The sequence below is a fragment of the Ambystoma mexicanum genome, chromosome 3p (assembly GCF_040938575.1).
Source record: "Ambystoma mexicanum isolate Mex_15411 chromosome 3p, UKY_AmexF1_1, whole genome shotgun sequence".
In the NCBI taxonomy this organism is placed as follows: Eukaryota; Metazoa; Chordata; class Amphibia; order Caudata; family Ambystomatidae; genus Ambystoma; species Ambystoma mexicanum.
Genome location: NC_090925.1, coordinates 1039714693 through 1039742692, shown reverse-complemented (window position 1 = coordinate 1039742692; position 28000 = coordinate 1039714693). Strand labels below are relative to the sequence as shown.

Below are 28000 nucleotides of genomic sequence, written 5' to 3'. Positions count from 1 at the left end.
CCCTCCCCCACCTCTTGCCCAGTGCAATTTAAACAGAGCCAATTCTAGCCTCAAATTCCCTTGGTACTCTCTTCCATGGTTACAAACACGCCAATCTGGTCCACACTGGTAATTGTGAGTATCTGGGGTTCAAGGGGTTAGAGAAGAGGGAGGTACTCTGTATTTACAAGTGTATGGTTATTTATGATTCCTATAGTCGTTTCAGCCAGAATGAAGAATTCACCTTACCCCTTGTATCCCTTGCAGATGTGGACCAGGGAGGGGACCCTCCACCCAAAAGATCCCTTTCAACAACTCTTGGGTCGGTGCCTATCTTTCGCGTTTACACATTGGGCTTGGGCACCCTGCAGAGATACCCAAGCCACGCCAGGTATAAACAGACCAGGAGCATCATCAGGTACTGACAAAGGCCTGCCCTCCACCGGCTGACCCTGCAGGTGGGGACCAAATAATCTTTAGGAATAACAAGCAAAGAAGCAGGGGAATGGGCTGGCGCAGCAGGCTCTGTAGGACCCAAGGATGGCAATGGTGCTGATGGATAGGAAATTGACAGGAGGTGTAGAGGGCAGCACCTATTTCACCATGCACATCTTCAAACATCCAAAGTCATGGCTCTATGAAAAGTAGCCTTTAGCTGGACTGCGTGGCTGTGCCTATTCGGAGAACAGATATGGAATGCCCAGCAAGCACCATTAATTTGGAGGGACCTGGGAATCCTTTTGACAGTGAACTTCCCCAAGGTCGAATCTTTGTAATGAGATGGAGGAGGTAGCGTTTCTGTGCACAGCCAATTACCCATAGGCACCCAAGATTCATTTGACTATCCAAGAGCTTTTGATGCCCCTAGGTATACGAGAACCAGAATCTGTGTTGGAGAATACGTTTCCAACACTATTTCCTTAATGATGGAAGATCCCTGCCCCACATGGCTCTCTAACTGTTACAACTCCATGACAAGAGGTGATGGGCCAGGTTCCAGTGCCAATAGAGACGAGGGGGGTTACTTTAGAAGAGGAATGTTTGCCTTTTGGTTATTTTGTCTTGTCTTTTTGATACAGACTCACCCAGAGGACAGGGAAGGGTAGGAAGATGCTACTTTGTGTAAAACATGTGTAGCACTTCTGATGGGAAGAGCATGGGCTTCATTACTCAATGGGCTGGTATAAGCACACTGGTGTTCAGGCCAGAGGTTTCCTCAGCTAGGACAGCCAAAAGCTGTCACCTGGCCTACAATTGTGAGGGGTGGGGTAGACGAGCACAGGTGTGGGGCGGGGGGGTTCAGACCCTTACTAATATTTTTGCAATTCAGTGAAAAGAATTCCAGTAGCTGTTGAGGAGGCTGGGAGGAATAAAGTGGCCACTTTCATAGATTACGATCATAGAGAGCATGTGGGAACCGTCACATGCAAAATAAAATGTGTGAGTTGTGGTCGAAGTCTAAGCACTGGTGGTAAAGCAAATGTGGATCCGCCATGAAAAATGGCAGAGGACAGGAGACACGTGGCTTGAAATTTAAGCCTTTGGCATAAAGCACAAAAAGGCTTAGGGAATGCTCACCAAAGAGCACAAAGATTGGGGCAGAGTTAAATACATGTAGGGTGCGGACCCCCCCTTGTCCTCCCTGGAGAGGAGGATGGAGAAGAGAAGTGGGAGGAGAGTATGAAGAGCGTGGAGAATGTGTGCAGAAAGAATGTGTGCATTACAAGCATTCTAGCCCCTTCGAGAAGGGCATCCATTATGTAAAGGTTTAGCGCGCATACAGTCAATGGCACAGGGCATAAAATACCCACGTGCTAATGACAGAAAGGAATTTGGACAAAGGAGTATTTAAGTTTTGCATGTTTAGGGTTTCTTTATCTTCATCAGCATTTGGAGAGCAATTATTTGCATTCAGGCTAGACAGTATTAACTGCAGCATGAGCGATTGAGCCGTTAAAAAGCAATCTGAGATGGGACAGGAAGATTGTCCTCCGTAGGTTTTAATGCTTATGGAACTGCAAAGGTCCGTAGTAGCGCTGCCAAACTATCCAAATGATTTAGACAAAAAGGGCTGGAATCTGTTTGCCAGTAATGTCCTCGGTTATTGACAGTTATTTGAAAATCCAAAAAGACTTGCCTGCCAGAGACAGCCAGCTTGGGATGACTGATGTGTGAAGTAAAAGAAACTGTCACGTTAAAGCAGGTTGTCCCCAAGGGGCAGTGGTGGTCTTTGGACAGGAAGCTGTGTTACAGTGAACAGGTTGGTTGCCTTGTAGTAGGTGAATCGTGCACAGAGGTACTATCAAGTGTGCATGCCTAGAGGACACGAGGATGGCAGAGGGTCATTGGAAAGGTCCTTTCTACCACAATTCCTACATAGCAACTTGAACAAATAAAAAAAATAATGATTAAACGTAGGTAGACGTTCTGGTCATTGGGCCGGGGGAAAGCATCCAGTGGTATCTTATTTGGCTGAGAGTTTAAGCTAGGATTACTTTAAGGTTTAGGGCAACAATCTGCATTTGCTAAGCAGAATATCTTTTCCTGACGGAGGCAGCCTCAAACTATGCGTGCAAGAGAGACAGGCAGTTCTTCAGTATATGCACTAATGTTGTGACCACCGTTACTTTTATTCAGGTATTCTATTGGTCAGGGCATTGAAAACCAACGATGTAAAATCCTGCGCTTTTCTGAAATCTGATGCAATATCCATGGTTCCTCGATGTGCAGGTAATTGAGTTAGTAGTGTACAGACTATATAACTAAAATTCTGATAAAAAGCATTGGTTTGCATATGTCACTGTAGACACTTGCATGGCCTAGAGTACATTCAATATTTATTTTTACAGAAAGTTTAGAGGACTGTTGCCACATAACAATGCTCTGTAGGCTGAGCGTTAGGTAAAAGGAGGACAAAGAACACATTTGAAGAAGCGAACATTTGACTGCCAGCACAGTACCAAACCAAATAGTTTTTGCAACATGCAAAGTAGATATACATGCATACAATCATAAAAGAGAGGTTCAAGAGTGGACTGATTGAAGTTTGTTGACCTATTTGGTTTTCTTGTTAGACCCTTGCCTAGAACATCTTAAAATTAGGATGCAGAAGAAACACTTTCCGCGTTCAACATCTTCATAAAAAGGATTGTACGGAGACACACTGGAACGATAACATGTCTCAGGGGCAGGGGCAACAACGTTGCATTGAATGTGGGTCTGACAACCTCAAATTCTCACACTGCAATTTATTTCTCATTTATGTTGTCACACAAACACAAATATTCTGATCACATTTTCCTGGGTGACTTAGTGGTAACCTTTGTCACAAAATACAAAAAACTCTGGTCAGAGCTAGGAAATCTACCAACACATTTCACTTTCAGAACTTGTTTCCATGCTCACTCTTTCAGACACCAATTCATTCGGACATCAAATAAAATTCAAAGTTCCATGAAATCATGCCACATCAAAACCTCAAGAACTGGGCCAGTCGCTGAAAAGTGGCTGTAAAGGTGCAGAAGCAAATAAATCCCTCCTGTCATTTTCCAAAGCAGAAGTAAGGTGCTTATCATACAATCATTTCAATCCAACATGGGTATATTTCATTGATGCCGAATTAAAATTAGCAGCTATAAAATGTAAATAGAATGACACAAATATATATTTTACTTCTAAATCTAGCTAATTACTTCTGCCTCCCAGCCTAATATATATAGTTCAACTCATAGTAACAGCTGACAGTAATTGTTAGGCACGTGTAACTGGGTTTCCACGATGACACGTTTGTGCAATCTAAACATGCCCACAAAAACCGAACATAAAGAGCATAGTGATCCCATGGTTTTCTTCGGTATTACAGCATGTCTGGAACCACTGGCCATATAACAATGGCACCCCCACCCTCCAATTCTAACATCAGAAACTTGCTAAAGCGGTTGAAAATGGAAAGCCTGTGCATGTCTAGTTGTAAGCTACCCTCACCTGTTTCACATCACCTGCATAGTTCACCATCCGTTTCTAACAAGCCCTTGGTCACTAAATAAAACTGAAATATTAGGAGTACAGATCATTCTTTTTGACTCTATGGAAACGTGTATGCAGTTCTAAATGAGAACATTGTCTGTACATGAGGGACTCTGCTTTTCCAGTGGGCCTTGCACATCTGTCAGCAGTATTCCAAGTTTAGAACTTTAAATCAGAGAAGGCCCTGGTTTCAAAACAAGGATTTGTCAAAATGACTAATGGCAGTTTTCAGATTCCACTGAGAGTACTATTCACATACTGGAGAGAAAATCATCAAGTCTATTAAAACAATTTTTCATTTGAAGACTGGACAAAGAAAATACTACGAAGTATTTCTATAAACCAACCCGGGACTACATTATTTTTAAATATTTGAACAGCAGTTTCTGTCCCAAATGCAACAGGGTAAAAAAAAAAAGAGAAAAAAAAAAAAACACAGTAGTACATAGATATTCTAGCAACCTAAAGAAATACCATGCTTGAAGTAAAAATGTATAGGTGATGAAAGGCTAGCCCATCCCAAACAAACCTTCCAAGTTAAACAACGAAGGAGATGTATCAAACATTTGTAGTTATGGGACAAGCCATTGGAACCCTGAAATAGAACAACACTGGCTAAGGTTAGGAAGTCTGAGACGTGGCTATCAAGACACAAACATGCTTGTTCAGAATGATTTCCCAGGATAAACTGTGGAATAATGGGCCGAAAACCATACACAGTCTTCCTATCACACTGTATCATAACCTTAATTGCAGCATAGCAGGGACGAGGAGAACACTGGCCAATATCGGTCTCCAGGATTCCATTTAAATAGCTTTGAGGGATATTCTGCTTGTACCCAGAGCTTAGTCAGCACTTTTTAGAGAAGGGGAAAATAAATAAATTGTGGCTAATGAGTCCGATTTCATAGAACAAGGAAGAAAGTCGGAGTGGCACCATAGTATACAACTCATAATGTTTTAGTTATTTCACACAACTTCAAGACAACCACACTCAGACTGAGTTTCATAGCTTTCAAATTGTGAGCACCCTGAACCTTCGTTGTTACTTAACATTGTAAAAACTGTACAGACCAGAATGTATCCAGGATAGGCTGGTACCAAAATTAAATGACTGGTGAGATGAGAGTAGATGTAGATATTTGTTTCCCCCACGTCAACAGGGAAAGGGAACATTGTTGGCAGTTAGGATTGTTGGGGTGGATAGGCAAAGGAGGAGGAAGAGTAACTGCAGTCGTCTTCGGTTGCAATTTCTGCAATTCATTTGTACATAACCAATCATATAGTTGTTTCAAACATCAGAACTTTTAAACCGCAGCTTTCAAAATGAGGCCCCCCAACTGTTGCAAAACGGTGGAAAAAAATAAGCATAGTGTACAAAAACACCACACGAGGTCCATGGAGAAAACCTGACAACATTCCTGGTGGTCTCTGAAATGGCAGGAGTGTGCATGTTTTTTCCTCGGGGGCTGTGGCAGATGGACAGGCAGTCCCTTCATTTCTAAAAAGTGAATAAAGAGGGGACTGGCTCAGTCCCAGTTCGGAATGACATCAGTTGCAATACCACCAGGCTAACCTCCTCCTGGTGGCACAATTCCTGAACTGCAAAAAGCCACTAAAACACATAAGAAAACAAAAAAGATTTGTTTTTCAACTTCACCACTGTTTGAGAAGTTAGTGTATTAACATGATTTCGGGGCTAGACTAAGGTTTTACAAGGGCTGGAAAAAAAATGAAAACTAGGAGCCTGGAAAGTACAGAAATCTTTCTGTTGCAGCGGCATCGAGAATCAGATTCAGCCTGTTGTCACTCTTCTTGCAAATAGCATTTGCCTTCTAGCAGATGCTTGCGTCTTTAGTGCCCAGTAGTCTATAGAGACTAGAAAGCAATCCACTGGTAAGCTGCATGGGCGATCCATGCATTCCTTGGCAAGGTGCCGTGCGTCTGTCAATGGAAGGTGAACTTCCTATGTCCCTGCGGCACCTCGGTCTTCTCATATCTGGCCTGAGACTAGCTTAGGGAGAACAATTCAATGAGAACCCAGTTGTCCTAGTCTGTGGAGAACAGGTCACCAGCAGAAGGTAGAGGTGCCAAACCACCAGTCACGTTTGGCAAGAGGGAGAGATCAGGAAGGCTCTGAATGTGGGACTTCAGCTCTTTGCGGACTTGTGTTACACGAGCAAGCTTCAATTTATATTCCTGAAACGAGAAAGAGTGGGATGTTAACAATACAAATCTGCAATGTCTCTATGCTTCCCTTCATCTAAACATACCAAGAGTACACGGCATATGCAATCTAAGGAAATACTGAGGAATGGGTCACAGGCTATGTAGATTGACATTGCTGATTATAATCTAGTAAAAGTGATTGTATAAGCGGTGGATCCACATTTTCATAAGATAAAAAAATGACACCCCCCCTCCCCCCCAAAATCATTTGCAAAAGTCGCTATGAAATTTACACATTTCTTAGCGCATGTTTGTAACAGTAAAATATTCTTAGTGAAGGTTCAAGGTGGAGGACCACTATCCTTGCTGGCTTCTCAAAACATGCAGGACACATATTTCAGTACAAATGCTTTGTAGTTCGATGCCTACATTACCACGTCTCTTCTCTGTGGAACTTTCCTGCACACCTCTTCTGGCTCAAATTCGATTGACCAGATTAAGTTTACAATATTACCAACACTCCTATGCGGTCAGCCTCTGAAAATTAAGTCGCTGAACTACCATCATGGCATCTCGATTTTCATCCTCAAACCAGACATTACTTGCCCAAGCCCTCATTTCTGCCATGGCACACTCAGATGAGGCCACCCTGTGGCATTAACAGCAAACATTAAAATTTAAATTGCCCACGATGTTAAACTGCAATAATAACGTTAAAATGAAAGTGCTTCAGGCAATACATAAAAAACGGAACATGCCAAATTAGCCAAAAAGAGGACAGTCAAAATGCTCCAGTGTCTGGAGCAAAGGGTTAAAAAGAGAGACAGCTTTCAGTTACCTAGGCTGTGGAATTTTACATTGACATTGTAAGTGCAAGTCCTGGCAACGTTGTTTTACCAACCACTACTTGTCATAGACCTCAGGCTTTATTCATAAAGTGTTAGAATAACTCAAACTAATCCTACTTAATGCATTGGCTTCAGAAATATAATGGGCCAGGCAGGTTGGCCGCACCATATACACCCGGGAAAATGAAGACCGATATCTGAAATGGGGGTCTAACTCTATATGCCATCTCACTGGCGTTGACGTTTTCAGTTCTGAAAAAAATCAATATGAACCCTATAAACTTCCTGTCCTGAATGAATCGATGCTACTTCCGACACCACAGCCACTTGTCAGAACATCTGTACAGTGTTTTAGGCTGGCACAAGGCACTGAGACACCCATTTACGTCCAGTGACTGTGCGCCTCAGGCTTAAATGTTGCCTTGACAGCACATGGAAAGCTAACGCGCTTCTAGAACTTTAACTGAGCTTTTTGGAGTCAATAACCAACCTCCTACGGATAACTGTCGCTGTGTGGAAGGGGGCTTCCAAACGAAAGGGAGAAATTCAAAATAATTCCTGAAAACATTGTTGCTTCACATGACAACTCCGGCATTGGTAGACCGCTGGGCATATTCGGTAAACTATGATCACAAGAGAATGCGGTGGCAGGTCTATAGCACCTCCCCAATACCATCCAACCCAAGGCCACTGCAAAATAATGACCGTACATAATGCACCTGCCCACATTACAAACATCTCCCGCTACTGCCTATTAACCGACGCAAGCCACATTTTTCGATCTGAAACATGTTAAGTCCTGATTAGAAACCCTACCAAGAGAGACTCGGTGCTCGTGATCTGTGGGTACACACGTTATAGAGTATGGCATTGACAATACAAAACAAGAATACATCACCACGGTTCTGCTTCCTAGGGAACCAACCACCTTCCCTCAAAAAAATCAAAACCTCAAAACCGCAGACCTTTGTGCTTTTTTAGTAACCCAATGGAAACATCAGATCATAAAACTGCTGCTTGCAGCGTGTCATCAGAGCCTCTGCAAATAACCGTAATTAACCTGCAGCCAAAGTCAAGTATTGCTGGGCCAAAAAAATCATTTTAGAGAGGTCAACCTGCAGGTTCTCCGACCACACCTCAGCAGACTTATCAGGCATACCGTTCACACACAAGCTCAAATAATCAGGTCTGAAAATAATTCTGCGCCATATGGCAAACCACAGATTCATGAGCAAACTCTGGCAAGCATGGAGATGCAGACCAAACAGTGTGTGGCACTCCGGTCAAGCATGGCATTGCACAACAAGTCCAGTAGCCTACCACACTAGCACGGTACGGCGGGCCAAAGCCAGGAGCAATCTCTTTGAGCATGAAGCGGCAGACCATTGTTTCTCTCCATTAAAACATGGAGTGCCAAAGCAAATACAGAGCACGTGCACAGAGGAAAGGGGGAGGGTACCGTTAACAGTATTTTCTTATTGTAGCAAGGTAGCAAAATGTTCGGTTGTGATGTTTGCTGGTTAAGCATGTGTAACAGTGGTATACATAGTATCGTGTTTACAGGGCGAAACAGGGGAGGTTGGGGGAGTTTAAGATACTTGCAACCAAAAACAGATTTATTTTTATTAACATGGCATTAACTCAAAGAGCAAAAGCAGGAGTCAACTCCTGCAGGGACGTTAAATCAAAACCAAACAGAGGACAAATTACCAGTGGGGTGGGTGGGTAGAAGACTAAGTGGAAGGGGGCCATAACATTGGTTGTGGGACCAGTAACAAAGTTGCATGCAATCCGAAAAGGCAATTCGATCGGATTTTTAAATGCGAGTTTTTGGTCAAACATGCTGCAAACAATGCAATTGAAAGCAGATTTGATAAGTCAGAAACAGTGCAACTTAAACTAGCCTATTAACATGCTGGCTTGGCCGTTTGTCCTACAGGCAAGTCTAAACTTTTATGTAAAATCAATGAATACCTCACAAGCAAGGCAGCCAAATCAGAGGACCACATGGCATTGTATATCAAACTTCAGGGTACCATGGAATTACGCAACTGGTTCGAACTCTTGCAAGCATGGCACAGCACACCAAATCCCAGGATCAACTTTGCAAACACAGGAATGCAAATCATACCCAGCAGTAATTCGGGCAAGCATTGCTCTGCAAATCAAATCTAGGGACAACTGTGAAAAACTACTAGGGGATGGGACAACGGGGGAAAGAAATGACAGTGCAGAAAGAAAAGCGAGCAATCATGTAAGTAACCAACATGTGATGTGATCTACACAATGGTTCAAATCCCGAAACCACACCCTTCTAAAAATTCCTGAAGGCTCTCTCCCCTGCATTAGACTCTACAACATTCTCCTACTTTACAAACCGAATCTCCTCCCCTCGCAATCACCCACACAAAATTGCATCTACCCTCCAAGTTTTGCTTGCACCTCCCAACCCAAAATCCATCTCTCAACCCTTTCTTTTATGTACTACTTCTGCCTACCTCTTAGCACCCAGCCTTCACTGTGCCAACTAATCTTGTGCCCGTATCGACCCGTTTGCTCCTCAACCAATGCAATTCTTAGACCCAATCACTAGCCCTCATCTCTCTGTGCTCTTTAACCCATTTAACCCCTCTCCCTCAGCTGGACTCTTCACTGCCTCCTTCAAATTTGCAACTGTCCTACCCCTTCTGAAGAAACCCTCTGCTGACCCAATCATTCTGGTGAACTATTGACCAGTTTACCTCCAACCTCGTTATTTAAAGGTCCTTGAGCGGGTGGTCTTCAACAGGAACATTAAGTAACTTGAGGAAAATGGCCTCAAAGATTTAAATCTGGCTTCCAAAGTAAACACTTCACTCGTGCATGTCCTCAACTTTCTCTTCAATGCTCACCACTCCAAACTGTCCAGTACTCAAGCGTTTGAACCTCTGCCGCATTCAAAACTGCCAACCTCTCCCCTCTCCTTTACTCTCCAAGATCTTGGGATAATTAAACCTGCTGTAGACTGTATTGTATCCTACCTGGAAGGTCGCTGCTTTAAAATCTCCCGGAACTTGTAAACCTCGGACCCCAGCTGTCTTCCTGACCCCGCCCCAACCCCAAGAAGCAGACCATGGAGAGCTGACCCCCCCACCCCCCCAAAACCACTGCCCTAGGTATAGACATCTGGTAGTTTGGCTTCCACCATCACCTCTTTGCTTAGGACACTCAAATATGTTTCTACTTTCGCGCCTTCAGGCAACCCATCGCAGAACAGATTACCCAATGTCTCACTTAAATCCGTCACTGGATGGCTCTCAAATTCCTCATACTAAACACTTCCAAAAACAAAGTCCTCTTTCTACCGGCTTTCAAGGACATAACCTCTCCTCTACCATCTTATTTCTGCCTGACTTTCCCGCTGCTCCCTTGCACAAGGCTCGTTAGCCTTGGGGTCCTCCGATAGCGAACGCCAACCGCAGCAATGTATCACTACCACTGCCTCTGCTGCTCATGTTCACATACTCAACCCTTGCAGAGAGTCAATTTCTTGATCACCACAGTACAAAAACAAAACACCCATTTCCTCTGCAAACTCGACTACTGGTCGTACCTTCCTAGATCCTCCTCCACTTCTACCTACCGACACCATGCTGGTTGGCTGTTCATGTACAACCCGCTCCTTTTCAAGTCCCTTCTAGCTAAGCTATGAAAAGCTATCCAAGGTCTTGCTTTTCAGTAGCTGACTGGACTGGCTGTCTGCTCACCATGTTCCCTCCACTTCTCTGCACTCAACCTCAGAGTCACATGCCCCTCCACTCACTTGCGCTCTACTTGCTAGCCCCACACCACTGGAACCCACTGCCCATCCCAACCAAAGCTAGCCAAGACTGGATCTCTTCAAAGCTCTTCTTAAACATCGCTAAGTAGCCAAAGAGGGAGGTCCTCCACTCGCTCTTGCATCATTCCCTACCTAACCCTACCGCTCCCTCCAGTGGAGTGAAACAAAATAATTTGTGCGAAGTGCTTCAGCAAAGTGTTTAGCTACTGTTGGACATGTGTTTATGGTGTCTCTGGTATTGAAGAAAACCTGCTTCTGAATTGGAGTGCCTAGCCCTTAAATATAAAGGACTATTTAATCAACAACATGCGCAAAGTGCTTCAGCAAAGTGTTTGGAGACTGGAGCTTGGGGCGTGAGTCAGGCACTCTTAAGACCTGAACGCTAATTTTAAAAGGTACTGAACTCTTTGGATACAGGGGCGTTTTTACTTATATTGACCGACTGGCTTTGTTTGAACTGTGCTCATTACAGTCTGTTAATGGGTGTTAAAGGGATGGTCTAGTAAAAATTTTTATTTTAAAAATAGATAGGCAACATAAAAAAAAAAATACTAGCATTCTCCGTTTTAAAACTTCCTATGTAAACTTTTGAGCTATTCAAGCTCAAAATTCGCAAAAGCAAGCACATGGGCGCATCCATTTTGTGAAATGGAGGCCCTCCTGTGCTGGCTTTTGCGGCACTAATGAAAGAAAAGCCAGCCAGCTGTAGTAAACAAAGGCTACCGCTGGGTGGCTTTCCCTTCATTAGTGCAGTAGGCGGAGGAGTGGGACCGGAGACCAGAGCAGGAAAGCTGCAGCTGAATCTCGGTAAGTGCTTTTTTTTTTTTTAAAATAAGCACTAGCTGCGTTTTTTTTTTCTAAGTTTTCCGGGCTGGAGGAGCCCGGAAAACTTTGAAATAAAACCGCAGCTTTAAAAACGTTGTATTTATGTTTGCGGTCGCTTTTGAAGCGACCGAAAACATAAATACAACGTTATTGTGTTGGAAAACGCTGCGGTTTTTCTTTCCAAGTTTCTCAGGCTCCTCCGGCTCGGAGGAGCCTGAGAAACTTGGAAAGAAAAACCGCAGCGTTTTCCAACAGAACCGCGTGTGTTTCTGCCTGCTGTGGCTATCACTTTGGGTCTCCGGTGCGGAGACCCAAAGTGAAAGCCACAGCAGGCAGAAACACACGCGGTTATGTTTACATGCTGCGTAGTGTTTCTACCTGCAGCTGAATTCCCATTTGGGGCTCTCGGGCTCCCCGTGGGGAGCCCGAGAGACCCAAATGGGAAATGCTAAATGCTGCGTTGTCTGCTTAAATCTGCTTTCCCATTTGGGGCTCTCGGGCTCCCCGTGGGGAGCCCGAGAGCCCCAAATGGGAAAGCAGATTCAGGTAGAAACAACGTGGTTGTTTTCCGCAATGCCGCGTTGTTTCTGCCTGAATCTGCTTTACCATTTGGGGCTCTCGGGGGCTCCCCACGGGGAGCCCGAGAGCCCCAAATGGTAAAGCAGATTCAGGCAGAAACAACGCCATTGTGTTGGAAAACGCTGCGTTTTTTCTTTCCGAGTTTCTCAGGCTCCTCCGAGCCAGAGGAGCCTGAGAAACTTGGAAAGAAAAACCGCAGCGTTTTCCAACACAATAACGTTGTATTTATGTTTGCGGTCGCTTCAAAAGCGACCGCAAACATAAATACAACGTTTTTAAAGCTGCAGTTTTATTTCTAAGTTTTCCGGGCTCCTCCAGCCCGGAAAACTTAGAAAAAAAAAACGCAGCTAGTGCTTATTTAAAAAAAAAAAAAAAAAAAAAATAGCACTTACCGAGATTCAGCTGCAGCTTTCCTGCTCTGGTCTCCGGTCCCTGTCCTCCGCGTACAGCACTAATGAAGGGAAAGCCACCCAGCGGTAGCCTTTGTTTACTACAGCTGGCTGGCTTTTCCTTCATTAGTGCCGCAAAAGCCAGCACAGGAGGGCCTCCATTTCACAAAATGGATGCGCCCATGTGCTTGCTTTTGCGTATTTTGAGCTTGAATAGCTCAAAATTTTACATAGCAAGTTTTAAAACGGAGAATGCTAGTATTTTTTTTTATGTTGCCTATCTATTTTTTTAATAAAATTTTTTACTAGACCATCCCTTTAACAGTGGAGCGACTAGGGGCTGATGCCTTTGAACTCTTCGAGTTGACGGTTTCATTCAGACTTGATGCTCTGTTAGAAACATTAATTTCTGATAAACTAGAGCCTTATTAACGCTTTTTAACTCATTACTGTGTGCTAACTATTGTTATTAACGGAGACTGTGGGCTGACGCCTTTGAGCTCCTCTAGTTGGCGCTTTTATACAGGCTTGATGTTGGAAACATTCATCTCCGTTAAGGACTTAAGTCCCTCCCGCGTAAGAGAGTCCCTGGGAAGGAGTCCCCCCTTCCGAGGTGCTGATGAAAATATAGGCCCTACCTCAGGCCTGGATTGATATCTCATGAAACTCTTGAGATCCTCACAAGGAGACTGCTGAAAGAGCTCCCTCCACCTGGCTAGTCTGTTCTTCAGCACTTTCGAGGACAGCAAGCCGCACGCTGATCAGGCTTGCCAACCGTGGTCTGGGCCAAGGCAACATAGGCAGAGGGCGTGGGGGTCTGAAGTTGGAAAGGGCCCGTTGCAGTATGGGCACCTGCTGAACCCTGTCGAAGTCAATATGCGCCGGGGAGGAGCTGTGGCGTCTGAGGACCGAGTATCTATTGAAAAAAGACAAAAGAAGAGAGGAAGAATCCACGCGTGAAATACATAGCCGAAGCCAAACCCAGGAGCGCTGGTGAATTCAGCCCATTCCCGTCGATGCGGAAAAGGGGACTGAGGTGTGGCACCGGAGGGCGGAGTCCGGGCGGTGCATGCTTGCAGGTCCGTGCCTCTAAATTTATAGGGGAATAAGATTTTTCTGGTAAACAAGGTTCCGCCTCCCGTCCCTCGCGAGGGACGCCCATGCAATATGGAGGAAAGGGGACGGGACGTAGGAGTATGCATCCTTGTCGCCAGGGTTTAGAGTCCCCAAAGCAGGACCTGAGACTTGCCTTAGGGGGCCGGGGACGGCCGACAGAGCAGGAATGCTCCGCTGAGAGGTCAATGGCCTCCGAATCGGAGGCCTGTTCGTCACTTAGCCCCTCATCACAATTGACGGTTGTGGCAGCGTGAGAACTAGACTCGGCCTGCGACATTCCATAGGCCGCCCACTGCTTAACACAGCGCTCCTTTAGTGTCTTTGGATGCAGGAGCTTGCAAGCCCCACAAGCCGTCTTGTTGTGATTCAGGGGCAGACACCTATTACACTTAGTGTTTATCCCTCCTAGGAAATTTGGCCTTACAAGAAGGACAAAACCTAAATGGAGTCGTCTCCATAGCGGATGAAAAATAAAGTAACGAAAAGACCCGGGGAACAAACAGAGGAAAGAGAATGGCATTCTCAGAAAAGGAAATGTGCACCCCGACCCCACTCTCCCCACTGTGTAGGAGCGGCCAGAAGGATCGGTCACGTGGTCGGCAGTGTCGACCAGAACACTGTGTCGAAGGTCCGTGAAACCGGCTTCAGCGTAGATCAGGAAACAGCAGTCTAAGGAATGGATGGTAGGATAATATTCAAAAACTTTATAATATACGACCAAGGGTCGAAAGGATAACAATAGCAATGTCTCTGGACGAGCTCCGCATAAGGCGACCAGTATGCTGGGTGGAAAAAAAAAAACAATCTGAGGGACCTCGACGTATGAGGGATTTTGGGTACACTACACGTCACGTAGGGATAGTGTTACAGGCACGCCCATGTCGACATCCTGCTTTCTGGCCCTTCCTTTCCTCCACTCCCCTGCTCGTTTGTCATCCATTCCCCTGCTTTTCCTTGCTCGTTTTTTGTCAGCATTTCCCCTTCTTTGCTGGCTGCTATTTCGCTCTTTTCCCAATTTTCCTGCCACACCTGTGACCTCGCCCCTGCCCGTGATTGGCTGCATCTCTACGGGAGGCAGGCTCTTAACCAGATTCCCCTAGGGCAGCCCACTGCCCGCGCAGCCCCTTCGGAAAAGGGCAGCTCCCGACCGTGTGTCCCCATGTTCACCTGATAAGCCAGTAGCCAGCCGTCAACCAGCAGCGACTGACAAGGTAAGTGTGGTCTGGGTGGGGCTAGGGGAACGAGTACAGTAATCACTGTATTCCAGAAAGCCCTGCCTCATTAACTACATAGCAAAGCAAAATTAGTCAGCTATTAAAGAGTATCCCCTATCACTGCTGTGTACCAACCGTTTAGTGGTGTTATCTACTGTTGTGTCCCATTCTTGGGTGTTCTTCATCAATCTAGATAGCTGAAAACTGTTGTGCCTTCCATTTAGGAGTTCACACTGTCCAGGTAAGGTTCAGCCATGCGGCACACTCAGAATTATGGAGATTCATAATTTGCCACATCAAATCTGTTTGTCTAGATTAGCCACGTAGAAGAACTTAGTAAGTAGCCAAAGCACTAACCGCCTGCTTCTACTTCCTCAAACACAACGACCAAACACTATACATGCCCACTGGTCTAGCAAACCTATACCCTAACACAAACCCAACATAAGCAACAAACACTTACAAGAAATGAACCCGAACACTGGACCTTACTGATACGGACACAACAAGCCGGTGCACACAATTTAGCATCTGCAAGTCAACACACAGACGCCAGTTTCTCCAGGTTCTGGACCTATCCTATCGTTCTTCCCTCACTAACCAACCACGTCCTCTTTGAGCACCTGGAGACTGCCTTTTCAGTGGTATCGGTGCGCGTTATAAATCAACATAAAACAACATAACAGGGGCACAGCTATCTCTGGAACTACAGAACTGGCCCACCCCTCTCCCAGCTCATTACCACCAAATAGAAGGTAACTTGCATGTACCCACTTCCACTCTGCAACTGTCGTCCCAGACTAACTGAGTTGGGAACTGTGTTGCCCAGCCATTTCTCACAACTAGTTACACTACACACTGTGCTAGCTAGTCCAGATAAAAATGCATATATGAACCATTGTCACAATTAGACAGAATTGTGAAGATTAGCATTAACCCGTAGACAAATCTGTAATACTAGCTTGCGTCATATCTAGACATAATTGTCAATGTCAGCTTGCACCACACAGGCAGGATTGTAAAGATTTGCATTGCACCACATCTAGACAGGATTGTGAGGATTAGCATGTGTCATTTCTAAATAGCGATGCCACTAACCAACCCCACTAAACAATCTCACCCTTCTGCATACACATCTCAAACTAACTAGACACAAACCTACCTCTAATGCACAATAAATCACACACACTTTACTACACTGCAAGACAATATACTACACATTGCCTCACACGACGGATAACAACCGAAAAGCACACCTAAACTCAGCGAACAGTGCAAACCGAACTGAGGCTGTCAACAGCACCTCACCACTCTCTTGCCTTTCTCCCGATCAATCCTACTAACCTTCCTACCTTCTTCCCTTTTCAGATCCGCCAGAGCGCCTGGGGACCACTCCGGTGGTGACGGTGCATGGTACAAATACTTTTAACATTTAGCCTGATTGTGCCAGATAACCATACTTTGCATTTTCCACAGCACCCATTAGCTTGTAGCCTGCATGTATCAATCTCTATTTGGCAACTGTTGCCACATATAGATCCACTGTGTTGCCTAGCCTTGTACCGCATCTAGCAGAGCTGTTGGTTGGCGTTCTCACAACTAGATTAACTGTACTCCAACTGCGCACTTAGCTAGAACGGTGAATATTAGCTTACATCACAACTAGACAGACTGAATATTAGCTTGCCTCACATCTAGACAGAAATGTGAATATTAGCTTGCGTCACATCGAAACATAATAAAGGGGTGTGTTCTGAGGACAACTTTGTCCTTGTGGATTATGAAGAAACTGTCTTGTACGGACAAAGCCTGTAGCTCATAGACTGGTCATAGAGGTGATGGCTAATTAGAATGCTGTTTTGTAAGTTAAATGTTTTAGGCTGGCCTTGTGTATAGGCTCAAAGCGCAGACACGAGTTTGGAGAGCACAATATTAGGATCCCAACCTGGTGGAGGGTTAGAGATGCGAGGGTATTGCCACTTTACCCCTTACATGAATGCTTTAATGACAGGAACTTTCCACCAGTACACTGTGTTCTGTGAAGTGGTGTAAACTGACAGAGGCGCCAGGTGTACTTTGATGGAGTTGAATACTAGGCCGGAGTCTAGTAGGTAAAGAACGTAAAGTAGAATGTTACTTGGGGAACATTCGATTGGGTGTATGGATTGTAATCTGCATCACATCACAAATCTTTTCCACTTGTTGAAATAGCAGTGTCTGGTGTTGGGTTTCCATGCCTCTTTTAGGGTATGCATACACCGTTGCGGAAGATTTAAGTGACCCTAACCGTATGAGAGCTTTTTTTCGCACTTAGACCACTTATATGAGATAGCCATACTGTTTCTCCCCCAATTCGGTGGGCTGGTCATATTTTGCCCCCCCACCTGCCACCAGTAGGGGATGAGAGACAATTTTTCACATTTAGCATTAGTGTGTCACGGCCAGATCTTGCTTCTCCCCGACTGTGTGAGGTAAATATATTCTTCAACTCAGGTAATTGTGTGAGATAATCTCTTTCAAACTCAGACCCATGTTGTGAGATAGTATGTTTCCTACTGCCTTAGAATGAGTTGGAAGGCAAGATAGAGCTGTCACTAACTAACCGTACTAAAAAAACTCACCCTTCTGCATACACATTTCAAATTCTGAACTAAACACAACCATAGCTCTACAGACCAAAAAACAAACACATACTTCACAACACCACAACAATTAAACAAACCACACAGAATATTGCCCAGTGGTAAGGAGATGTATCATGTTTATGCTTCATCCCCTCTCCTTGTGAGCCCCCCAGCACTTTTTGCTGGACTTATGAACCTTTTTCTTTAATCCTGAATGAGTGGAGCCATTCATTCTTATGAGCTGTCCCTTTTGGAACTCTATTTTTTGTAAGTTACCTGTACTATGGAGTCTAATTTCCTCCATAACTCTTAAAGGCATCTATATTTTACAAGTGCAGCACATAGCTCCTTATGGGCAGTGTTGCTGGGGAATCACGAGAACAGGCGGTCCACCTTGGCCAAAGGACAACAACAGGGCACACTATAGGCTAACAATGCACATATATTTAGAACAAATGGTAACTTAATAGAGAATAATCATTAACAAAAAAAATCAATGTCTTGATGAAATACATTTAGTGCTTTCAACAAAAAAGAATTTACATTAGCAAAAGATTTTTCCAAACAAATCAAAGAAAGGTTTACAGATCAAATAAGTCCTTTGTACATGTAGGAATACATATATAGATAAATATCTGTATAACACTACTGTCTCCTTCAAGGAGCAAAAGATACTGAGATGGATTTCTATAATTAGGTATCAGGTAATATTATGCCCACCAAAAATATTGCTGTATATATGGTCGTCAGGACCGGCCATAGGTGATATTTTTAGTGGGGATAATATTTGGGGTTTTGGGAGCAGGGGTTGCAGGGGTGTCCCCCATTCCCTTTAAAATAATATTGGGGTTGCTGGGGTGTCCCCCGCAGGTTCCATGCCTTAATATCGCCACATATTTTTGCGGGGATATCAACACATGGAATCTATAATTCAGTACTGCTCCTTGTTTGTGTACACTATGCGTTTAGGACAAACAGGCCCTTCATCAGGTGTGAGAAGTAGGAACATTTCTGCAAAATAAACTAAGTAAAAAAAACAGTATTCAGCTGACCTCTGTGTTCGGCATCTGTTACAGAAAGAAAAAGAACTCCACGCAAATGAGTCATCCAAGGAAATAAATTAAATTGCCTGTACGGAAGATACTGACGGAAAATAAAAAAATCAGATGCAAAAATGATTAACTAGTAGATGGCCAGGCACGGGATCATTCGCTAAATGTTAGCGCTGGGTCTCATAACAAGGCCATCAGTGACACTGTGAGCAACCTTACTGCAATGAAACCGGACTGCCGTTTATAAAGAATTACTCACTGGTTGAGAAAAAAGGCTCCAAGTGACTGTAGACACTTCGGCAAGCTGGACAGCATCTGCCTGGAGTACCAAAGGTTGTCAAGGCAACTTTGGCACATGCATGTATTAAAAAAAAGTAAACCAGGCCATGTAACTACGAAAATAGGAGCGCCATCTTTAAATAAAGAATGCGTATATATATATATATATATATATATATATATATATATATATATATATATATATATATATATATATATATATATATATGGACCGCATCAGCTGCATAACTAAAAAAGGGGAGAAAGGAAGAAAAACACAGATGGTTATGTGAATAAATATGATGTTTTGCAAATCATCGCAGTATTGTAAAAAATTGACCAGGCTTGGTCATATACATTATCAAATGGGGGACGGAAATAAAAAAAACAAATGAGTAAAAATGAGGTAGGATAAGGGATGATAGGTGGTGAAAATATTCCTCTCTGTAGGGGTGATGCAACAAATTAGGTTGAGCTCATGGTAGTAAAGGAAAATCGGTGAACTCATCGTCAGATGAGTGCAGTGGCCAGCAAATAGATAAGTTGCCTAAGAGCGGTGTGTGCGCCAGTATGATTAAGTTAATGTAGGCCCACCAAGGTGATGAGGAAATGTGCGACTGTTCAGAGCTGTATGTGAATTGCTAATTACTGACTAATAAAAATAAGTGATGTGCAAAATATCAACATCAATGGGGAAGCAATGTCTCTAGATAGTTTTGCAAGTGGTTCAGCACAATACAATCAAAAATGCAATAATATCGCATAACGGATGGCAGCTGAGGTCCCAGTCCACATTCATTCCTTTGGGGGATAGAGTCTAAGCGGTCTATCCAGTATAATTCTCGGAGTAGCAATTTGGTAAGGTTACCACCTCATCTTGGAAGGAGTACATGTTCAAGTATGATGAATTTAATTTGGGCTATGGAGTGGCCATCTTTGCTGAAATGTTTAGTTACAGGGGATCGTTCGGAATTAAGTCCGATGTTCGATTTGTTCAGAGCACCGTGTTACAGCCTTTCTTGTTGTCATGCCAACGTAAAGAGTGCACACCGACAACTGATGTTGTAAATGTTGTTTTTGGTATCGCAGGTAGATGAATTTTGAAGAGCAATCTTATAACTCATGTGCGGGTGAGTGATAGTTATCTTTAATCAGATTGTTGCAATTGTTACAGTTATTGCAAGGTGTTCGGTAGAATTCTCATAAATGGTTGATTTCCCTTACCTAAAGAGTCCCCCCAACAGCTTTGATGGATTTCTAGGATTTCTTTTTTCACCTGGTAAGAGTGTGAGCTTTTTTCCCACTCTTACTTGTGTTTTGCTGTGTGTATTTTCACTGTTTGTGTGATCTTGGGCACTGGAGCCTCACCTACTCCATGTGCACCACTTTGTGTGCGTTACACAGCACCTTCAGTGCAGTGACACAGGCTTGTCTTTGAGACTTCCCACTGACTCTGGGGCTTTACTACAAAAATAGGTAAAGTTGCCATTAACTTTATATAGTCACTTTAAACCACAGACCCAGTACACCCCAGCTTCGATGGAGTATTGAAAAGGGTTAACTCCTATCCCTTTTTGCTTGTGTCTCTTGGAGCCTTGTTCCGCTCCCTATTAAGACTTGGCTGGTGGCAGCGGTATCTACCCTAACTTTCCTACTGCGATTATATTATGTAAACGTGGTATTGTTCCAGGCTATTATAGTAGCCTCGAACATATACCCGCTTGACCAAATACATTTTATTTTGGTTCCGGCTGGTTTTATTTGCCATTTCTTTTTGTTAAAGTCTTTCTTGTGTTTTTCTCTGCACACTAAACCGGGGATGACTCCTTTGTTCGCTGTCTTTTCGCGGGCTTCTGCACAGAAGCCCTCCTTAAGGCGCCTGATAGTCTAGGTAGGCAGGATGTGAGGGTGGGATCTTTGGACCCCTGCCATGGGTTTCCTTGGTAACCCAAGTCGCACTCTTGTCTGATTGGCTAAGGGGACTGGCCTTGCCAGGCCAGCCACACTGCTTTGTGATTGACAGCCAGGCTGTATGAAAGGGGGCAAACTGCATGAAAAGCAGGTCTCTGGGACTGGAAAGAGTCGCCAATGGAACGAAAGAACCAACGAGGAACTGGAAGAAGAGGACCCCTACAACGACTGAACCGCCTGGTGAAGCCCTGCTGCTGGTCCGAATCTCCAAATCCAACGACAAAGAAGATCCTCCAGGAAACTTCTTCCCTTAAGCTGGTGGGACCAACCAGTTCACCCAAACTTCAAGCCAGGACCCCCTCCTCTGGTCAAATTCGCTGTACAGAGCTACAGTAGGCCGGATAGCCAGGAAGTTCGGACCCTGCTTGGGTTTTAGGGGCGCACCTTTTCTTCGTTGTTTTGCTCTGCTGCTGGCTTCTTCCCTGGGTGGCGCAGGACCCTCCAGTCTTCCTTCTTCTGATCAGTCCGACAGTCGCTTCAGGAACCGTGAGCCTGCAGGAACAGCCAGGAACATCCGCCTCAGCTACAGCTCCCTCTCCGTTTTAAGGTACTGTGCAAATCCGGTTGTCCGTTTCGTTCAACCGCGGTGAAAGTGTTTGAAATCTTTCTCCAATCCGAGGGCTTGTCCTTCTCTTCTCTCTGAACTATCTTTTCTACCAACCAACCTCATCCGGAATCTGTGCCACGAACTAACCTGAACTGTGTGATCTTCAGCAAAAGACTTTTGACCTATTGACTTTGGCCCTAAGCCTTTTCTAGCTGATCTCCTCACTGTAGTCTCACTTGTTCAAATTGCACAGAGTACTTAACTGTTGGTGTTGCCTAATTTCTAATAACTTTGTCTTTCCCTCCCTTTTAAGTTGCTGGAGTGCCATTTTGCTTCCACTTCAATTGTGAGCTTCACTTGTCTGGAATTTAAGGGATGTGGTGGGGTGTATTTATGATTGTGCATTTACTTGCTTATAATAGTGAAATGTTATACAACTGAGGAGTAAATAAATATGTATTATTTTACTTAGAAACCTTGAGTCACTGTTTGCCTGAATCATAGTAATTGCTGTCCTTTGTGTAACTATTTGTACTGCTCACATACTCTTGAGACAAGTCTGACTGCTTCGCTACTGCTACCACTATAACTCTGTAGTACAGGCTTGTACCAAAGGTGAAATTGTACTGTCACTTGCAGTCTTAATTGTGTGTAGTGTTCCCAAAGGGTACTGAATATAATTCTGCCTGACACAAGGTAAAGTCCCTCTGAAGTTATGGTCTTTTGACTTCTTGGTGGCTTAATCTGCCTTAACCAAATGGTCTCTTATGGAACTACTTTTCGCATAGGCAAAAAGTGGAGGATTTGGAAAACGTTTTCACAGCGTAGCGTCAAGTAGAAGTGTATTCGAGTTCTTTTTAATTATTTTCCAGATTTGTGAACTCTGTTGAGAATATGTGGTTACATATACCAAATTCTCTGACAGCTGACGTGGTTTTGGATTAAGTGCATCAGTTCTAGTTACATTCTTCACTTCTCAGCACTTCTGAACAACCTGGGCTAAAAAAACGGTGATTACCACCTATTCACAGCAGTTTAAAAACACAAGTTTTTTGCCGTTCTAAGATGGCCGCCGCATTTTTGGCCAACTCCAACACCTTTTGAGCCTCAGCTGAATCCTGATTGGCCTCCCGGGCTCAATAGCCAATCGTGGGCACCGGCCGGCGAAAGCCGGCCCCCGACCAAGGCAACCGAAACAGGCTCCACCTGACAGAGCATGAACAAGCACCTACTCTCTTAAACCTACTCCCTGCTCTGCGCTCTACTGTCCTGCACAAACTAACTAAGGTGAGACTTCATCAAAAACACGCCGCTGTGCGACCGCCCTGTCGCTCATAGCCCATCCTATTCGATCAAGGACTACCTCCTCACCAAAGCCGTTACCCGTCTCTTTCTCCTCCTCCCGCCACCTACTCTGAGTAATCTCCGCTCTCAGCTATTTCACATTGGCCCGTGCACCTATTCTTACCTGCCTCACAACCAGCACACAGCCTTCCACCAGACACTTTGCCTTGTTCCGTTCATCATGAGGACACTGTCCTAGGATCAAAGATTTCACCGTCACCCAAGCCACAGTACCACGGATGCCTGTTGACATGCATTGATGCTGCCTTTGGTTAATATCCCCACTGTACTGTTACTATCACTATAGGAGCGGCACAAGGCGAAATTACCTGCTGTACCTCTGTCGCCTGTTTACCTGCATTTTAACTACAGAAATGTCATTTTGTTTTCGTACTACTCTTACATTTGCCGTTACTACGTTACCTTTGCCCACCGTGCCCTCCCTGTCTTAATATGCTTCCGTGCTCTGTATGAACATCAGCTCATGCTGAAATAAGACTGCACTTTAATTAATAGTGTGAGCCGTGCACCGATTCCTCTCAAGCACGTTGCTTTTGTCTCTCACACTACACGTGCCAATCCACTCTATTGAGCTCCAGTGATATTACTTAACTGCGCGCATACCCTTAATGGTGCCCTGAAACACATTGTGAATGCACGTTGCCTTTAGTCTACTGCTCTTTAAAATACTAAATGCTCTAATACTATTAGCTCCTATGAGTCCTGATCACATTGCTGCAATTGCTATTTGCCTACTTAACTTTAAGCGGTCTGCCTATAACTGCACTCACTTATGAAGGACTCTTACAGTTTAGCCATCCGAAATTACTGCCTCTAATCAGCATTATAAGAACAACCGTTATCTCCTCGCACAACCGCCTGTCTGTTATTCTATGCGTATCACCTTACGTATATCATGAATATGGCCACCTGATTGTACTTGTATATATTCACAATGACCTAATTTGCACATATATTAGGTTACCACTGCTCTTCATGGTTCAGTCCACCTAGAAATTAGACACTCTCACTAAATCCTAGCATGCTCACTACAGCTACCAATAAGAATGTCTGCATCTCACTACTCACATTGAGTTTTATACTCTGCTTTGCTAGACTTCATACACCTGCCCCAGGGGACCTATCAAGTATGACATACCCCGAATTGACTAACACCACAATAATTAAACAGCCCCTAGCTATGAACGACTTTCAATGCCTAACCCAGAGCAATCCTTGCACAACAGAGTCTAGAAATACTCGTCTTAGAGCTAGACTAGCCAAAACATATGAGCCTCCTATCAGCTTGCTAGCCAACCCTATAGGAAAAAGGACCCCAAAAACCTGCCTGGCCAAACTCCCATGAGTACCAAGTTATAAACAGCCTCCCTAAGACTAAAAACTGCACAGTCCAGCACCTCAAACATAAAGACCATCTAACTTCCCATCTAGCAACCACAACTTATAAGCCCGCCTATTAAAAGGAGCTCTAATAAACTCTAGATCGATAATTTAGACTTCCTCGCCATCACCGAGACATGGTTGCATGCTGCAGCAGGCCCTATGCTAATGCTAGCAGTCCCTGATGGTTATACAATCTTGAGACAAGATAGACAAGGGACTAGAGGCGGAGGCATTGCCATTATCTGTAAATGCAGCCTCTCTATGAGATTACCCCCCTTACGACATTCAATCGTGTGAAGTACCGTCAGTCAAAGTACCTCTGATTAACTCCCAAACCCTTAATATCCATCTAATATATCACTCGTCCGGACCCAACTGGGACATTTGAGGAAGATATCGATACTATTCTCTCTAGTAAACTCAAAAGCTCAACGCAGGTACTACTACTGGGCGACCTAAACTTGGGTTTCAATGACCCCTCGGATCAGTCTGCCTTGGCAACGGCAAACTTTTTATCAGAACTTGGCCTTACCCAAAGAAGCAAAACCCCAACCGTAACAAAGGTAGAATACTAGCTTGGGTGGCAGATTACAACTGTCATGCCAATATCCAATTCCACACTCAGTTGAAAGTCTTAACCTCAGCTTGCGTCACACCTAGATAGAATTGCGATGTTAACATGCGCCACACTTCGATGGAATAGTGAATGATGCCAACTAACCAATCCACTAACAATTTCATCCCTCTGCATACACCTCGCAAACTCTAACCAAACCACCACAAGCCTTAAACGCAGCTAACCGCACAAACTTCACTACACTGCAACAACAAAACAAACCGCACATAGACTTGCACAACAGCACACGACGACTACCGACCGTAAAACACCCCAAGCTTAGCCAACATACCCACCGGGCTGAGGCTGCCAACAGCACATCACTGCTTTCTTGCACTTGTCCAGCTCATTCCCACTAACTCACCCCCCCTCCCCCCTCCCTTTTTCAGAGTCGCCAGAGCGCCAGGGGACCACTCCGGTGGTGGTAGTGCAGGGTACAAATATCCTTAAATGTTAATGTTAAAGGACATTTGTACCGCGCACTATCAACACCGGAGTGGTCCCCTGGCGCACTGGCGACTCTGAAAAAGGGAGGGGGGGGGGGGGGGTGAGTTAGTGGGAATGAGCTGGACAAGTGCAAGAGAGCAGTGATGTGCTGTTGGCGGCCTCAGCACTGTGGGTCCGTTGGCTGGGCCTGGGGTGTTTGCGGCAGGTAGTCGTCGTGTACCTTTGTGCGAGTCTATGTGTGTTTTGTTGTTGCAATGTAGTGAAGTTTGTGCGGTTTGTTGTGCTGTAGGTTTTGTTGTGTTTGGTTTGGAGTAGGGGAAATTGTTAGTAGGGTTGGTTAGTTTGCATCTCTATCCTGAATTGAGGCACTCAGCTTGCGTAGTCTCCCCAGATGCGCATCTGTCCTGATCGGGGTCCGTCTGGCATACAAGGTTCCTTACTCATCTGGCCCCCACCTCTATCATGCTCTCTCATAGCCCCCCTGTCCTCCCTTCATACTCCTGTGGCCAGTGCACCTGCCAATGTCAACATCTCAGGTAGTGTGGTGATTGGCAATATCTCGCCAATTCCACAACACTGTGGTACCTGGCGGTAACTAAGGGGCGGGCGAAAGTGTTGGTGGGATTGGCTGGGGTAGTTGACTCAGTCTCCGTGCGTGTCACCTGTGTTCGTCTACCCGGTGTCACCCGTCCAGGTGCCGTGGGAGCTTCCCTGTCAGTTCGGGGTTGTCCGTGTGCTTTCCAGTTTAGTCATCCTTTTTCCTGTTTCGGTTTTCAGTTTTAGTCTGTGGTGTTGAAGAGCCAGGTTTTTAGTGATTTCCTGAATTTTAGGTGATCTTCTGTGTTTTATTTCTGTTGTGATGTTGTTCCAGGTTTTTGCAGCTAAGTGGTAGAAGGAGGTGCCTCCAAGTTTTTTCAACAAAAAAAAAAAAAGGTATGGTTTGAGTTCCAGGCAGATTTCGTTGCTTGATCGGAGGGGTCTCGGTTTGTAGAATGTTATTTTCTTTTGCAGGAATTCTGTTCCTTGTCCGCTGATTTCCCTGTGTGTTATGCACATTGTTTTGAAGGTGGTGCGATGCTTTACTGGGAGCCAGTGTAGTGTTTTTAGGACTGGAGTGTTTAACATTAACATCTGACCGTTACCCTGGACCAACCACTACCAACTCTCACTTACGCTCTCTACCAACAGACCCTCGTCCATACCTGCCCCCATGGCTCCACCCACACCAACTAGAAATAAAAAGAGCATTACAGCAGATAGGGTTATCTCTGCTATTCTTCCCACCCTTAGCTCCCTTCCTGACAGCACTGACCCAGAGTGCTTGGTCGATAAGTATAACAAAATGATGGCCTCCTCCCTGGATCAGATCGCCCCCCCCTCCCCCTTAAACTGAGACCAAGTAAGCCTAAAACAATCTAAACAAATGGTTTACACCATTCTTAAAATATTTAAGACAAAAAAGAAATTGCAAGGCTGCAGGGAAATTACTACCATGGGAAGCCAACAAACTAAAGCTTACCAAACTTTCATCCCTCTATAAAAAAAGAAATCTGCCTTGCTAAACAGGAATCCTACGGCACTCTTATCTCGTATTAAAGAATTAGAGACTCCCATCGCAATACCAGACACTTGTACCAAAGATAAAAAATGGTGCTCAGATATCCAACACACACTCACCAATAAAGTGTCTACCTAACAAAATAAAATATCCCAAAAAAAGCTTCCTTCAATGCCCCACCTTCACCTAAAACATCTGAACACCGCTGAAGTCCAACCTACCCGATTCATCTTCTATAAAGTATCTATCATCGAGGTGGAAAGAATTATTCGGTCTCTCAAACCATCCAATTGCCAGGGTAATCTCTGCCCAGCACAGCTCATCAAGGATGCGGCTCAATACCCATCACCTTTCAAATACAAGCTTATCAACGCTTCCTTTGCCACTGGCACCATCCCCACAAACCTCAAACAATAATGGGTACTCCCACTTTTTAAAAAACCGACTACTCTAGATCCCTTAACACCCAACAACTATAGGCCAATTACAACAGTCCCTTTTCTTCTAAAAATACTAGACAAGGTGGCTTACATGCAAATACAAAAATATTTGGAATTACACCACCTGTTAGGAGCTAGACAATCAGGCTTCCGTCCACAACATGGAACGGAGACTGCCCGCATCGACCAAGTCGACGAGCTTAGAGACAGTGGTAAATCAGCTCTGCTCCTCCTGCTGGACCCTTCAGCTGCTTACGATTTGGTGGATCATACGATTTTATGTAACCATCTCAACACAGCAGTACACTTCTCCAGAGATGCCATAACTTGCATTAGATCTTTCCTAAGCGGCAGAACAATGAGGGTCTTCTCGCCTTCAGCAGCGCCAGACCCCACACCTATCGCCTGCGGTGTGCCACAGGGGTCCTGCGTCTCGCCCACACTGTACAATATATTTACCAAGCCCCTTTTCAATGTTCTGTGCATCTTGGTATCACCTACACTAACTATGCAGATGATACTCAGATCCTCCTCCCACTTTCAGGGGATTATGACAAGGATTTGGCCCTAGTGAATAGAGTGTACAACATCCAGGCATGGATGGCCATGCACGGTATATGCCTGAATGATAAAACAGAACTCATCTTGGGTACCCCTACTAACCTAAAAAAACAAGGACCTGACTATTCCTCCTTCATAATTGACGGTAACCTCATCAAGGTAGCACAGGAGGTAAAAAACACCAGGTTTTTA

At 44.6% G+C, this 28000-nt stretch overlaps 1 protein-coding gene across 6 annotated transcripts in view; it reads right to left on the bottom strand.

The window, feature by feature from the left end:
• Nucleotides 1-3210: 3210 nt before the first annotated feature.
• The window catches only part of RPRD1B (regulation of nuclear pre-mRNA domain containing 1B), a 395744-nt gene continuing 370954 nt past the window's right edge, over nucleotides 3211-28000 (bottom strand). For 3 of the 6 annotated variants that reach the window (XM_069652390.1, XM_069652392.1, XM_069652395.1), the window contains one exon: nucleotides 4950-6204. In XM_069652390.1, the coding sequence (XP_069508491.1) occupies nucleotides 6055-6204 (150 nt within the window). In that variant the 3' untranslated portion in view covers nucleotides 4950-6054. Of the gene's footprint in view, nucleotides 6205-28000 lie in introns of all 6 variants that reach the window. The other 3 variants (XM_069652393.1, XM_069652394.1, XM_069652391.1) reach the window with 2 other exon arrangements.